At 36.5% G+C, this 15,228-nt stretch overlaps 1 protein-coding gene across 1 annotated transcript; it reads right to left on the reverse strand.

The window, feature by feature from the left end:
* Positions 1 to 4,149: 4,149 nt before the first annotated feature.
* Positions 4,150 to 15,200, reverse strand: LOC126849361 (histone-lysine N-methyltransferase SETD1A-like). Its single transcript, XM_050591119.1, has 2 exons — positions 13,040 to 15,200; positions 4,150 to 7,708 (listed from the first exon to the last, which is right to left on the reverse strand). The coding sequence occupies exons 1-2, from the start codon at positions 13,758 to 13,760 to the stop codon at positions 7,608 to 7,610; spliced, it is 822 nt and encodes a 273-aa protein (XP_050447076.1). The 5' UTR covers positions 13,761 to 15,200; the 3' UTR covers positions 4,150 to 7,607.
* Positions 15,201 to 15,228: the final 28 nt, after the last annotated feature.

The raw sequence follows: 15,228 nt of genomic DNA on the forward strand, positions 1-15,228 counted from the left end.
CTCTTTTGGGAAGTCTGAAAATAATGCCGAAAACAACTTCGAATAACGGTCCACGAAACTCCTCTCTTCAGTTTCTCGTTTCCTGATTCGGGCAAATAAATGGGCTCGGATTGGTTGACACGGCTCCAGGACGCGGGAATCGGAATCGATATCGCGGAACATAAGCACCGATGACGCGAATTTCGTATAAAAATTTGCTGGACTTGGACTGGGTCAAAATTCCACGCATTGGGCATGAAAGACTTGTTTACTTAATTAATTCATCAAACTTGACGCCTATCAGCTTGTTGTGTACATATGCACGTTAGGATTTACACATGGACTTTAAGTGTGTATTTGTATATTCGCTTGATGAATATTTCATTATAAATGAGAGACAAAATATTTATTATCTTCTAAAAAAAGCAGTATCTGTTTAGATAAATTATTAGACTCCTTCTAAAATGTACTTTCATGCGGTTTGAAATTCGTATCAATTTCGATAGGCTCGGCTAATGTTTCGCAGTACTCGTCTACCAGGAAGTAGACTATCGGTCTAAAAACGGGGCCAAACGGTATCTACATATAGCGCGATGACTTCCTTTGCAAGGTTGCCAAATTTGGATAATTATATGATTCTCGTGGAATGATATAATATAATTCTAGTTATATATAATAATATAATACATTCCGATATGTTGTGATATCGCTCAGTCCAAATTTTCCGTTCCCAAATATATATATATATATATATATATATATATATATATATATATATATATAACATTTCACACTTGATTGCTCCCTTTTTTAACATTCAAACGAGAGTCCTCTCCGTAAATCTACGAAACTATACAGTTCACGAAAAGACATTAGAGCGATATTATAACACCTGCCAAATTAATAGTCGTAACAGCTCTGTCGGTCGTTTTAACGCGTCGACAGTATCGATGATGAAAAAATTCCCAATTAAAAAATTAAGACTAAGTGCAAATTCTCAGATTTTAATACGTTCATACAATAATTATATATATTTGATCGTATTAAAATTATTTTTAATTATGACACAAGATTCTCTGATTATCCAACACCTCAAGAATCAGGAAGAGAACTGTTAGTTACCGACATACTTAGTTTCCTTACTAACCACTGTGAGCGCAGATGTTCGTAAACAATTACATTTTCGAATGAGAAATTGTTGAGCTAGATTCAAATAAAAATGAAACATATTTTCTGTTAAAAAATTAAGGGTCCAGGAAAAGAACGCAATTTATAATTCATAAAATCCGTTTGATAAAAATAAAATCTAAACATATAAAATAAATCCAAACGAATTATCAATTTATCATCGCGAATTTTTTTCTTAGAAACTCGTGAAATGTCAACTTCTTTGTATTTTCTTAGTGTTCCGGATCTATTTCCAATTATTATCAGCAGTACATCTAAATAGGCATCATCCTGCTTTTCTCACAGAATATTACAGAATTACCACATTTTAAAACCACAGGAAGATCCAAATTACCAGTCAAGGTTCTTGCAACGGCTCTCTAAAAGTCCTTAGCAACAGTCGGAACGACAGTTGTACTAGTTATGCTTGGATATTTATATTGTGGTTCAAAACTGAAGTAAATAATCATTTTAAAATTTTCAGACAATTCCGGGACTTTATTATTGTATTATTTAGATTTATATCCTGTATTAATTTCCTTCGATCATGTGCTATCCGTGTTCCGCACAATAAACCGGAAATCTCTTGCAATACTGCGTTTACCGAGGATGCAGTTCGCTTCGGTGTGATGAGCGCTCCCCTCTTATAACGAATCTAATATTCCTACATTTTTATTGTGAGCACGCGTGAGTCACTGGATGTAATAATGACGAGGCATTACCGTGGCGATAAGTAAAAAGGATCACTCTGTCTAACCGCTCATTTATTTCTCGTGACGGGAAATGCAGCTGAGTGCACGCTGCAATTTCCGCGCACTTTTACGAATGCCTACCGTTGAATTGAAGTTCATGCATCAATTCCCGATTAAGATTCGGTAACGGAATTATATTCTATATTTTCGATAAAGATTAAATATTTTTATTAATCATGTGTTACATTTGTTTTTAATTTACTAAGATACACAAATAATATAAAAGCTATAAAAATAATGAAAATAATATTGTTTAGATTAAAGCTTTTATTTCCGAACTTTTGTATAGCAAACGAATATGATGGAAAATATTTTTCGGCGGCAATCCGTATGACTGTACTCTCATTGAGAGAAAGCAGAGGGATCTGTCTGATTCATTCAAAAATCGGTGGCGACATGTGAGCGTATGGTCTAAAAATATTACCGTGGGCCGAGGTGCGCCTAGCAACAGAGGCTGCATAGAAACATAACTACAGTGAACGCGCGGGTTTCTACGTCGTGCCGCAACGAGGACACGGGACGCGAAAAAAAAAGAAGTCGCGGAGATACAGACATCGCGATCCATGTGGTATCCTCGGCCGCGATTCCTGCAATTAATCGTCTTGTATATTGTCTTTCCATCTCCCATTTATTAAAATCTATTACGAATAATATATATATTGGAATATAGAATTTAATTTCCTTGAAAAAATCTGGAGAAAATGTCTTTTTTTAGATTTATAATTTTCTAATTTATAAATTACTAAATATTTCATTAAAATTTAAATCAATTCAAAATAACATTGGTTTTTTGAAAAAAATCAATCGATTTATCACATAATATTATTGTCGACTCTAATATTATATAATATGACATTGCATAACGTTGCACTAATGCTAAAATTGGCTCACATCATTATAAAATTGTAAAAAAAAAAAAACATCACGCGAGTCGCCGATCGAGATGCAAATTGATCGTCCAATTAGGATCGCGCGCGTTGAAATCGTGGATAACACTTGTATGCAACGTATCGAGATTTTTCGTATTATCAACGACCTCCAGTCAGTTTGCGTTAATTTACTTGCAAATTCGGTGGCGGGAGGTGCAAGTTGTTTTACCTTGCACTGACGCTCGTACGTGCCGTCTTGAACGTCGACAGGCAGCGTTCTCGCAAACAAAACGTTCGAACTCGCTAATTGCATTCGCGGCGCAACTGCAATATATCATCATAATTGATGTAAGCGATAGTTCTTATTGTTCGATCATACTCAAATATTTTGCAGTGGCATGCGCGAAATGTTTTAAGTCTCATCATTTTAACACATTTGAATCATTCCTTCTGTATATATAAATAAGTTTAAAAATATAAAAGATTTAAATTTTGAAACTTACATGCACTTGAATTCGCATCTTTATTTGTAAAATATTCTATTAGTTTTAGATAAGGGGTTTGTAGATAAAAAAGTAAATTTTTAGAATTCATTTTTTATATGCTTCATAACGGAAGAGATATATTTAACGCGCGCATATATCCACTTGTCGTCTATATTACTATCTGCAGAGGAAAGTGATTGCGTTAATACACAATTCATATTTTTTCACGGTTGATGTAAGATATTTTATATATATATATATATATATATATATATATATATATATATATATATATATATATAATTTATTTTTTCTCCGCGCACGCCTTGTCAGGCGAATTCGACCGTTACAACCGCAAAATTGGTCCTTGGCCAGCAACTGAAGGGAAGTGAAACAAAATCACTTACCGGCGAGCACCTGTCTTGAATTGTCGGGAACAAGCTGTTTTAGTGCATCCCTGATCGCGCAGCTGCACTTGCCATGATTTTCCTTAATCACTGAATTCTGCAAGGTTTTTGTATCTCTTGGTGGTAAGTAACCAAGGGACAGAAACATGTGGCCATTAATTTTCTAGATTCCTTGTTGCAAAAGTCAAAATGCTTTTTTTTTTTCTTTGAATCTCTACGAATAGTGTAAAAAAAGAATAATTTAAAAAACTTAAAAATAATTTAAATAAATGAAAGTGTTTATATATTAAGATAATAATTTGTAATAAAAGATGATATACAAGTCGTGCGTAAAAAGATATTTGAACAAAATCATTTTTAAACAGAGCTTGGAAGGAAAAATTACATTTTGAAAATTGTAAAAATAGTATTTAAAAAAATTGTTATTAATTGTAAATGTAACTTAAAAAATTATTTGGGCAGGGATGTGGGAAGAGAAAATAAACATTACTTTATAGATAGATCCTTTTTTTAATAAACAATTGGAGACAATTCACTTATGTTAGTTAGTTAGTTTTTTAGACTCTCTTATAGTTACAATTTTTTTATATAATTATACATTATATATATTTATATATATCTCTATATAATATTGTCGTTACACATATATCATTTTATATCGCGGAGTATCGACTGAATGTGAGACATGATTCACTGGGTATTCTTTCTCTTTTTCTGCTCTCTCTCTTCTCATTTCATTCTTCTCTTCTTTATTTCATCCTTTCATTCTTTGCAAGACGCATACATACAACACACAAACTCACGGATACACTCACTCACAAAGTACCACAAATCATCGATTCTTATCCGTGATTTTTAATTTTTATATTTTATAACGTGACAAATTTTCAAATATTCGTCACAACTCCTTGCTCTACTCGCATATACATACATATCATTTAATTATCATATATAAGAAGTACACGCTAAGTTATGTTTACTGAGATCATACTAATACATCACAGGGTTACATAGACACAAGATTTTTCTCTCTTTATTATTTTTTTTTTTCTGAGTTTCCTTCACACAGCAGGCACTAAGCGTCGCGACTTTCTCAGATCTTATGAGATTCCAAAATTGCTAGGTCTTCTCTGTTTTTAATTCGGCGATGGCATCTTCATATACAAAAGATCTTTCATTTGATTTTTAATTTCAATATATTATCGAAAATAACATTGTTCGCTAGAATTAAAATGTAACTACACTGATTACAAAGACTATTTTTTTTTCCACTTTTCTGCGAAATGAAAAATATCAAATAAGTCACACACATCTCATGTACCATTGCCACATTAACTTACTTTCTTTCTTTTAGTTGTTATGTTTATGCCGAAATCGCAAAGTGCCATATCTGCCACGAACATATAATCAATGATAATTATTATTCAACTTTCGACTGCCATATGAATTTTGTGAAATTCTGAACTTTTTGTTCCATACGAAGGGAAATAAATATTGCGATCAATGCGTATTTTTAAATTTGATTTATGAAGAGAGAGAGGGAGAGAGGAGAGGAAAGAGAGAGAGAAAGAGAGAGATTTATATTTTTCAACTCTTTCTCCCATATATTCGATGTTATGATGCGGACTTCGAAAAAATGTATAGCTTGTAACCACCAGTCGTATTTTTGGGCTATAATCTCAAAAAGGGAATGGCGAGTGGGAAAATATCAGGAGGAGCAAGATACGGTAGTGTATTTTATGAGGACCGTTTTAATGGGATATTGATAAACAAAAAGTTTGTATATAACAAACAGCTACCATTATAAAAATCATTTAAGAATACACACATAACGCTAATATTACGTTTTATAAGTTCGTTGACGACGAACGAAGTAAACGTTTACTTTACAATACGCACTCAAATTTATCAGTTATGAAACCGCTTAATCTCAATGTAAAAAAAAAAGAATTTTTTCTTCATAATTAAGTATTGATAACAAAAATGAAAATCTATAATTTATTAACCTCTCGTTGGATACTTAAAATTTGATTTTCAGATAGCTTCTTTCTTTTTATTAACTTATATTTATTATATATACTCTACCAAATATTTTTTGTTATATATATATTTATTATATATTATCATATAATAAAATGTATATATAAAATTTGATAGTATATATATATATATATATATATATGTATATATGAAAGAAGAAATACATTTTGTCATTATATTACGATATGGCCAACAAAAAGTTAATGCTATTACGATTAATTTATCATTCTTGTTAGAAATATTACAGGAGAATCTTGAAGTACCTTTTTTAAGATTAGAGAAAGTTAAATATCTAAAAATTTTCCTATTGGCTTTATATTTAACCAAATGTGGACAAATGTTTGAAATTATAAATTTTTATGTAAATTATTACATTTGTCTAAACTAATTGAAATGTAAAAAATAATAATAAGACTGAAAAGTTGTTGTCTAAATAAATTTTCAAGAGTATATCGCAGCAGAAAAACAAGCAATTCAATTTAATTGTGCAAAAATATTAAATATTTTTTTGTACCGGTATTTTAATTTATAAAAAAATAAAAGATGTAACTAAAGAATATTTTTCTTTTTAAAGCTGCGATTTTATGACGATTATGTCTCTCGCATTATTTGCCAGAAATAAGCGCGATATAGGATAAAGAAAGGAAAGGGAGAAAGGAGATGATGGATCTTTTTTTTTAGTGGGTAAAGAAGAAAAAAATCGTAGGGTGATTTGGCATCGGCTGTACTTTCTTAAAATCGTACAGGAGATCAATGCTTAAACTTGGGTAACGAACTACAGCTAAATCATGTTATCTTCTTTCTTAAAGCTGGTCGTCGCATTCTGATATGGATTCGCAACTGCCCTTTTGAGCTTCTCCTCATATTTTCACAAAATCATGTCCAAATTGAGAAAACTCGAAATATATATTTATGAGAATTAATTTGGAAATTTTAAGTCGCTTCGATATTGCGCGCGTTTCAAGAATGCTGTATCGAAAATGGCGCAATATCTATTGCGAAGATCTGCTTTCTAATAAGATTCTAAAATTCCCCCAGTTATTTAGCAAAAGGAAATCCGTCGCTGAATACTTGGGGAAATTGAAACATAGCAGTCACGAGTCCCAAAAATCCGTGGCCCAGCTCAGACATCCGATTCTTTCGATCCAATGAATACGCGCGATATACTCTGCTCTATATCTTAGAAGCTAATAAACTAATCCTTATGAATAATCGAAACTTGCGTGTATTTTCGTAGCTCTTCTCTCTTTCTTATAGTGTTTTTTTTTTTTTTTTGTGTGTAACGACATCGTTTAAAGATTTTTCTATGAATGTCTTAGAAAAACAAACGTAGAATATATTACATTAATTAATTTGGAGACAAATCATTACTCTATCTACAATCTAATTTTTATATTCTTTTTAATATTACTTATTTTTATCCTAATACAAAAGAAGATATGACATGTTTCATAAAAAAATAACGACGAGAGTTATACTCTCTCTTCTTCTTCCATCCACAAGCGCGCTCTCTCTTTCGCCTTTCTTCTATTTATCTAATCTTTCTGTCTTCCTCGTCTCGCGCCTTTCCTCGTTGTTACTATTGTTCTCGTGAACCTCGCGATATTACAAAGCAGTGAATTACAGACAAAGATGTACGTGATGAAAAATGATGTTATTTGCTATTTCTTAATTTTTTTATTCATTTTTTTTTCTTTTTAATTCATCTATCTCTCGATCTGTTTCGCCTGCTCATGGTAGATAAAACTATATGAATGGCACAGCCAACGCAAACCTCGCGTCTTCTGTCGGAATTTCTTTTTTCACTATTCCTTTCGACGATGATGTTTTCCGCTTCTGGTATTGTTTCACATCCCACAAACGAAATGTAAGAAGACGGCAAGGTTTGAACAAGAAAGCTGAAAGATTTTAGCTGCGTATCTGACCCGCGTTGCGGGCGATCTTCTCCGGTGGCTCTATCATACTCTTTGTAGTGCCATTCAAGCCGCGCTTACGACTCTTCATAAAGTCTGGAACAGGCAATGGAAAAACATATCTTTATATAGACCGACTACAAATATGATGAAAAAATAATTGAGTAGAAAATATAGAAATTTATTGCCGTTTTAATAACATTCTCTTTCCGGGAATATTTCAATTAGATAGACGTATAAAAAAATTTTTTTTAATATATCCTACTTTAAAATAATTTTGTAATTAGAATAATCTTATCACAATATGCTAATACACAATTTGAATTAAATAAATATTATTTATTAATATATATATATATATATATATATATATATATATATATGTGTGTGTGTGTGTGTTTATATTATATTAACTTTTATTTGTATTACATCTAAGAATGAGATAATGTATCTTAAAAGACATCTGGTGAATAACGCAAGCAATTCACGGTTTATCTTCGACTTTGATTTCTTATATGTAATCGCATGCAATGCCAGACTTGACCTTATGCACAATCCGGCTTGCTAACGACTGTATATGCATGCGAAATCTTTCCTCTGATAACCTTGGGAATATAATATCGACACACCGCGTCGCTAATTATATCAGTCGAAGATAAGAGCGTGAGATCAGGATTTTATATTGTTTTTTATTAGTTTTATTAGTTGTTCTACGTAGTTGTAATTTTCAGACAAATATTTTCATTGCCACGAAACAAATATTAAATTATTTTTTTTTCGTGAAATCTCGTAATAAATGTTCAAGAAATAAAAACGCTTGAAAGATATGAATTAAATTTTAACGGTATATAAAATTCTAAAATTTATATGTTTTGCATATAAAAATTCACGTAAAAAAATGTGCGTTTGTGAATCGTGATTCTTGTGATCAAATTTGAATAAAATAAAAATATGGTTATGTCGAAGCAAATTCGCTCGTGACTCATAAATCGATACGCTGGTACGATGTATCACAAAAGTATAAAAGCCACTCTCTCTCAGACCCCTTTGGAATAGCATTTGGCAAATTTTTCCACGGTGAAATTAGGTGCATCTGTCCAATTTTCTATTCGAACTTTTGTAGGGTCGTCTGCCAAGCCACGTGACAAAAATTACAAAAATCACACGATACCTAGCATTCACTATTTCATTCTTTTTTTACTGCGAAATTATTCGTCTATTGTATTATAGTTCTTTTTTATCTATTATTGCGTGCATTTCATCAGAGACACATGTTTATTTATTATATGTTATCGCACCTTTCTCAAAATTAAAATCCAGAAAAATATATTTTTTAATCAGTAATTTAAAATATATCGCGAAATTTTTAAAATCCGAAAACTGCAGAATAAAAATAAAATTGGACCAATAGATATAAGATTTAATAATTATTTCCCGATGCTTTTTATCCTCTAATTTAAATACCTACGAGACTACATATGCGGGTCCTAAATCCTGATTTTAAATGCCGACCCTCTTGCAACGATCCGTCTGCCGCCCCTAGGGTTCATAGTAGTCAGGGGCATGCGATTGCGTGCACAGCTGATGCCCCCCACGCGTGCAAACGCTCGACGTACACGCGTCACGCGGAATACAAAGGGTCTGAAAAGGGGGGCGGATGGGGACTGTGAGAGAGGAAAAGCATGGGGGTGCACTCGGGGCCAGCAACCCCATATGGATTTCAACAGCTGACCGCGCGGCTCATTAATAAAGTACGTTAGAAATATCGTTCGGCGCCCCCATAACTGTATCCGTAAAGCAAAATACGTTACGAACTTGTTACTACCCCCGCGAAGCAAGGAATTGAGTAGCGTAGATAAACCCAATCGGTTTCTCATCCATTCTACACGTGTGTACAGGATGTTCCGGAAGTGTAACTTCCTCTCAGACAGATAACAGAAGACGAATTGTTGAAAAATGTTTGAGTATCGGGGTATTCTCTCATGTATAAAAAAAAAAATAATTTATTATTAAATATTATTGTATATCAGATTTTGATAAGAATTGAAAAAAAAAAGAAAAAAAATGAGATGAAATAAAAATTCGATGTAAATCGATCGCGCGTCTTTTCGTCGACTTGCAACAAACTGTGCAGTATCGCTTTTCGCGTTGTAGTAAAAATATAAACAAAAACGTTGCATGTTGTGGCACGACGTGAAATGCGTGTTTACACGCATGTGTATACGCGTGCGCGACACATGACGAGTCACATCCAGAAATAGTCGCGTCGCGTGGGTGGTGTGCATGGCCGAATAATAAATAGGAGAAAAAAAAAAGAGAATTAGACTTTGTGAGATTTACAATATTTACAAGACGGCTATATTGCACTGCATTACGAGCGCGCACCGAAAATGCATCAAAATCGAAACTTCAAAAAATATTCGAAACCGCTTGTTAATTTCAATCTTCGTCATAAGAATTGTTATCGCGTTAATGGAACAAAAATTAAAGCAATTATATATATATATATATATATAAGGGCATAATATTAACATTGTAAAATTTTGAATATTGCAGTTTCACGTATTATAATTCACAATTCGGAGTTGCATATATCTGTTCTGGTTCTTTTTCTTTTTTTTTTCTTTTATAAAATTGCCGACAACGCTTATCTCTCAATCACATTATGTGACTCAATTATGTGTTGACTCAATCTCTTCTCATCTTCGCACAATCGATTAATCATTATCAAACAAATTTCCAGACAAAGAATGACGATTAAGCAGGAATTTAGCATTGCAAATCGTTCGCGATACACGTCGCTCGCACGTAAATATATAAAGTAGTGCCAACAGTGATAATTTTGCGCACGAGAATGATAGCACGTGTACAATTGAATCGTATATGCAATTATGATTAGCATATTGTTTTTTTCCGTCTCAGACTTCTTCGCAAATATTATTACAAGCGCATTATGTCAGGGTTCTTTTGGAAAAATAATAAACTGTTTATTTCGAAGAAAAAACATATAAGCCAAAATTTAGCTAATTTATTTAAAGATAAAATTGAGAGGACTGAAATATTCTGAACACTGCACGAATTTATATACATATACATATACGAATTTATATACATATACATATACGAGGAGTTCTTTGTTCATCTCGCATATAGTCGCGGTTAGTCGCGTTATCTCAAAATTCGGCTTGCGCCACTGCTATCGTAAACATGTAATGCAATATTATTTTGATTGTGTCATCGTTTACAGCGCAGACAAGCGATTTTGCTTATCTGTAGAGGAAAAAAGAAAATATATTTATTGCTAACGCGTCTCTCCTTTCAACGTTATCGTAATACGCGATAATGCACTTTCGATAATTCACCTTTGCAGAATTTATTGATAGATTTTTTATTGATGTATATCATTGAAAAAGGAAAAAATACTTGTGCATTTATACAGAACTCAAGAATTGAAAATGATACATACTACAAGAAATAAATATTATAAAATAGTAGAAAAAAAATTAAAGTCAGTTTAGCTGATTACTGTGTCAAATATAAGATGAATATATGATAAATACAAATATATATATATATATATATATATATATATGTAACGTGTTATGAAAAAATTATTGAAAATATTTCTAAATCAATTATTGTATTAATTCTATTTTTTATTCTAGATATATGTATATTGATTGAAATTTATATATTGTAAGCGTTATAGTTGTAGCCAGCAGAAAATAACACTGATAACAATTTGAAATATATGGGCGATACGAAGCGTAATTTGCTGTTATTATCAGGTGCTGACGTAATTATATACGAATTGCGGCAATCTTACACAGACGAATTGGATTGACCTAGGCAATGCGCTTCCTGTATAAATATATAAAATTAGCAAATTAATCGCGATAAATCCTCTCCGAAGGAGTCTGTAATCTTTCCGACACGGAATCATTTCCGCAATTCGCAGAATTCATATAATAAGTACGACGTAAAATCATGACGTTTGTATCGAAAGCAATAAATCGCAGTTTCCGGCATCTATCATTCTCGGGAAAAAAATTCGCAATGATAAGATAACACATGCCTTTATTGTCCCCGTTAAATTAAAAAAATATTTCTATAAAGTACATTCTATGATTCATGGAATCGGAGGAATGAAATCGCTCTCTCGCTTTCTCGTGATTCAACGCAAAACAGATTACGATGAAATACATAATTAATTAAAGTGAACAGATACAGATGACAACGATATTTGGCTCACGCACGAGGTCCAATTCGAAAACAATATAAATTACTTCCCGTCGAATACATCCCACGTGTATATACAATACAGGTGTAAACAAACTTTATCGTGCTTGAACGTACGTCGTGCCTCCGCAGCGGCAGATACGCGCTGATGAGTAGATTAGAATCGTTAAAAACTAAGATATACGCCGTGCAATCGTGCGGAACACGCCGCGCGTTTCGCGACGTGAATCGCGAAACACGTGATTTCATCGGCGGGATAATCAGCAGAGAGCGACCAATCAGGTGAATCGTCGTTGTCGACGATAACGGCAGCCGCGTTAATTTCGTACGCGAACGCGTGCGCGCGATCAAACAATTCCAAAAACAAACATCGCCCGGTTGCATAATCGACAGAAATCCATCGCCCCGCAGACGATACCGCCTCGCGAGGCGTAAATAATTTTTATCAGTACTTTCGCGCGATATCGGGCCTTTTTTTTTTCTTCTTCCAGAACGTTTCACAACATCGAAATTAAAGCGTCGAGTGGAACTATAATGATGAGGAGTTGCTGGTAAATTGTCGGAAGTCGAACAAAAACATGCATGATTGCCGGAAATAATTGGGAAGAATGAATATCGAAACAGGATGTTTACTCAAATTTTGTAAAAAAATTCGCTGATCTACCAAGTATTTTTGTTCAAAACTCCAGGAGGGAGTATTTTTAAAGAGAATATTTTCAAGATTTTTACAATTTCCTAAAATTAGTTTTTTAATTATGCTTTTCGTTAAAATGTAAAGAAAAAACACAAAGCCACTTAAGTGTTACATTTATAAATGTATTGAAAAAAAAATTGAATAGTTTCGTTAAGATAAAAATTCTTAATGTGTATAACATTTTCAATATTTTGTTAAGACACTCAATATATAAACAGAGATATTTCACAATTTGACTTAGCGGATTACCTATTGCTCATAGTAGAATTGCAACAGCAAAGTTATCAAAAAAATAACTTTTTTTTTTTTCAAACTTTCTAGGTTGCAAATTTCATGAGAATTCCCTGATTTCTCGAGGTACAAAAAAATCGCTGAGAACTCGAGGTTTTCCATGTTTTTCCAGAGAGTAGAAATCTTATATCGAAAGCAACGACTCGTCGCACGTTTGACAAGCTTATTTAACACGCGGACTAAATATATACGCGGGAACTTACCGGTGATCGTGGCTTGCTTTCTCGTGATGGAGGGTAGAACGGGGGTGGTCGGCTCTACCGCGCACCTCTTCCTCTTGGCGTTCGCGTCCAACAGCTGATTAGGCATAGTAGCCTCGCCGATCTCGGGCACCCTGGGCTCTTGCGGCGGCGTTCTCTCGGCCGTCGGCGTGGCGCACAACGGCGTCTCCATTTGCTCGACGATCCTCGTAGTCGTCGTCGTCGTCGTCGTAGTCATCGTACTTATCATCGTCGTCAGCAACGTTGTCGTTGGCGACGTCGCGACGGTGGTTGTCGGAGACGCGTCGTCGACGCGCAATTTACGCGGCGTGCCGGGCGCGTGTTTTCTCAGATAAGGCATCCCGCGCAGAGCGTAGGGCTCGGGCACGACGTCGTTCTCCGTCACCTGTTCCCACTCGTAGCGCGAGTTCTCCCGCGGTATTCCCAGCTTAAATTCGAAGCCCCATCGATCGGCGTCGAGGAGCGATTGGGTGTGCAACTCGCGCTCGGCGAGGGCACGGGCCGCCGCGTGGTCCACCGGCCCGAAGAGATCGCGTCGGACGCGGGCGAGCGCGGCCCTGCTCGGTGCCGCTCGTCCACTACTACCACCACCACCGCCGCCGCCGCCGCCGCCGCCGCCGCCGCCGCCGCCGCCGCCACCACCGCCGCCTAGATTCCTGCTTATTTCCGTCATCATCACCGGGTTCAGCACTCGTGCGCTCATATTTCGTCGCGATCCACAACGGCAAACGCTGGCGCGCCGTTTCTCTCTCTCTCTCTCTCACTACGTACGCACGCAAAAACAATCAACACCAAAATCCGGGCGTGGAGAAATTTCAAAAGCAAGAACGCGCGCCCGAGCGCACGCACACACGCACATATACGCACTGTCTTTTACTATTTTTTTCTTTTCTTCCTTTATGTCTCTCGCTTTCTCTTTCTCTCTCCGTGTTTCTCAGCGCGCTATCGATTTGCGACGCGAGCTACGCGATCGTTCCTCTTCTAGCAATGGCCGTGACGCATTGGGGATGACGATGACTCCTTCCAGGAATCGTTGCCGTCGCGGGACGTTGAAATCGCGGGGCTACGCAGCGTGGACGGGATATATGGCAACACCGCGATCCGTGGCGCGACCCACCGAATTTCGAATAATGGCCGCGTTGCTGCTGAGCGTTCACCAGATCTCCCGCTTCGAGCATGGATTCACAGATTTGACGTTGCGGTGGTCGCGCGACGTACGTCCACGCTCGTCGAGAAGGTAGATGACGACGACGACGACGATGATGATATTCGGGGTCGGCTTCTGTGGGAAAGAGATTGTATCGCAGGACGACGCAGTGCGACGGCAAACAGCAGCCGCGCTTGGCAACACGATGGGCACGGTTACTATGTGCAAGACAGAGATAGCGGCGGCGAAAACAAACTCCCCCTCGCGCGCGCGATTCTCGCTGCACCGAGACGAAACTGTCCTTCAAAGTCACTGTGGAGACGCTCCTCGCGTCCCGACGCAAAAAATACGCTCTAGTCACACTATCGACACAATCGCCCTGCGACACGACGATTCCTCCGGCATAGTCTGTGGGAGAACGACGATCCGGCAACGTTGCGTGACCGCACTTGCGCGTGAGTATCCGAGCGACGGCGAGAGAGCGTGTTACGTGTCCCGCGCGAATTTCGTGGTCCACCGTTGGCAATCGTCTTGCTTCGCGGAATCTCCGCTCTTTGTTCCTTCTCTCTCTCTCTCTCTCTCTCTCTATATATATATATATATATATATATCGTACTCACACACGACACAGTATTGATGCGTATATCCGAGACGCGATAACGCAATCGGTCGTCTTGGCGCGAGAAAATTCCATAGAAAACTGTTATTGCACACGGCCCGCAGCAATATGTCGATCCGCGGTGGGGGGATCGCCGAGCTCGCCTTTGACACCGCGTAAATAGTCACGTAAATACGCGCCTCGCGCCGTTTCCCGCCAAACGCGCGACTGTCAAGGCACGCGCGTGGCCCACCCGGGTCCGGAAGGACGTGCGGGGTACGATTGCGCAGTTACGTTTCGATGCCGAACACGGCGATACGTGCGCGAGTTGCGGCCACACGGAGTTGCGCAAAGACGCGTAGTAATCACGAAAAGCGCTCTCTAGCGACTGAAGCGTACTTATTCGAGTGCGAGAGACCGAGCCTC

Source organism: Cataglyphis hispanica, chromosome 4 (genome assembly GCF_021464435.1).
Source record: "Cataglyphis hispanica isolate Lineage 1 chromosome 4, ULB_Chis1_1.0, whole genome shotgun sequence".
NCBI classification, from domain to species: Eukaryota; Metazoa; Arthropoda; class Insecta; order Hymenoptera; family Formicidae; genus Cataglyphis; species Cataglyphis hispanica.

Excerpts from the sequence above, each read along its gene's own strand:
- LOC126849361 (XM_050591119.1), bottom strand. The coding sequence starts at position 13,760 with ATGAGCGCACGAGTGCTGAACCCGGTGATGATGACGGAAATAAGCAGG. Across the intron at positions 7,709-13,039 it reads AAAGCAAGCCACGATCACCG|ACTTTATGAAGAGTCGTAAG; the intron begins GTAAGTTCCCGC and ends TGCCTGTTCCAG.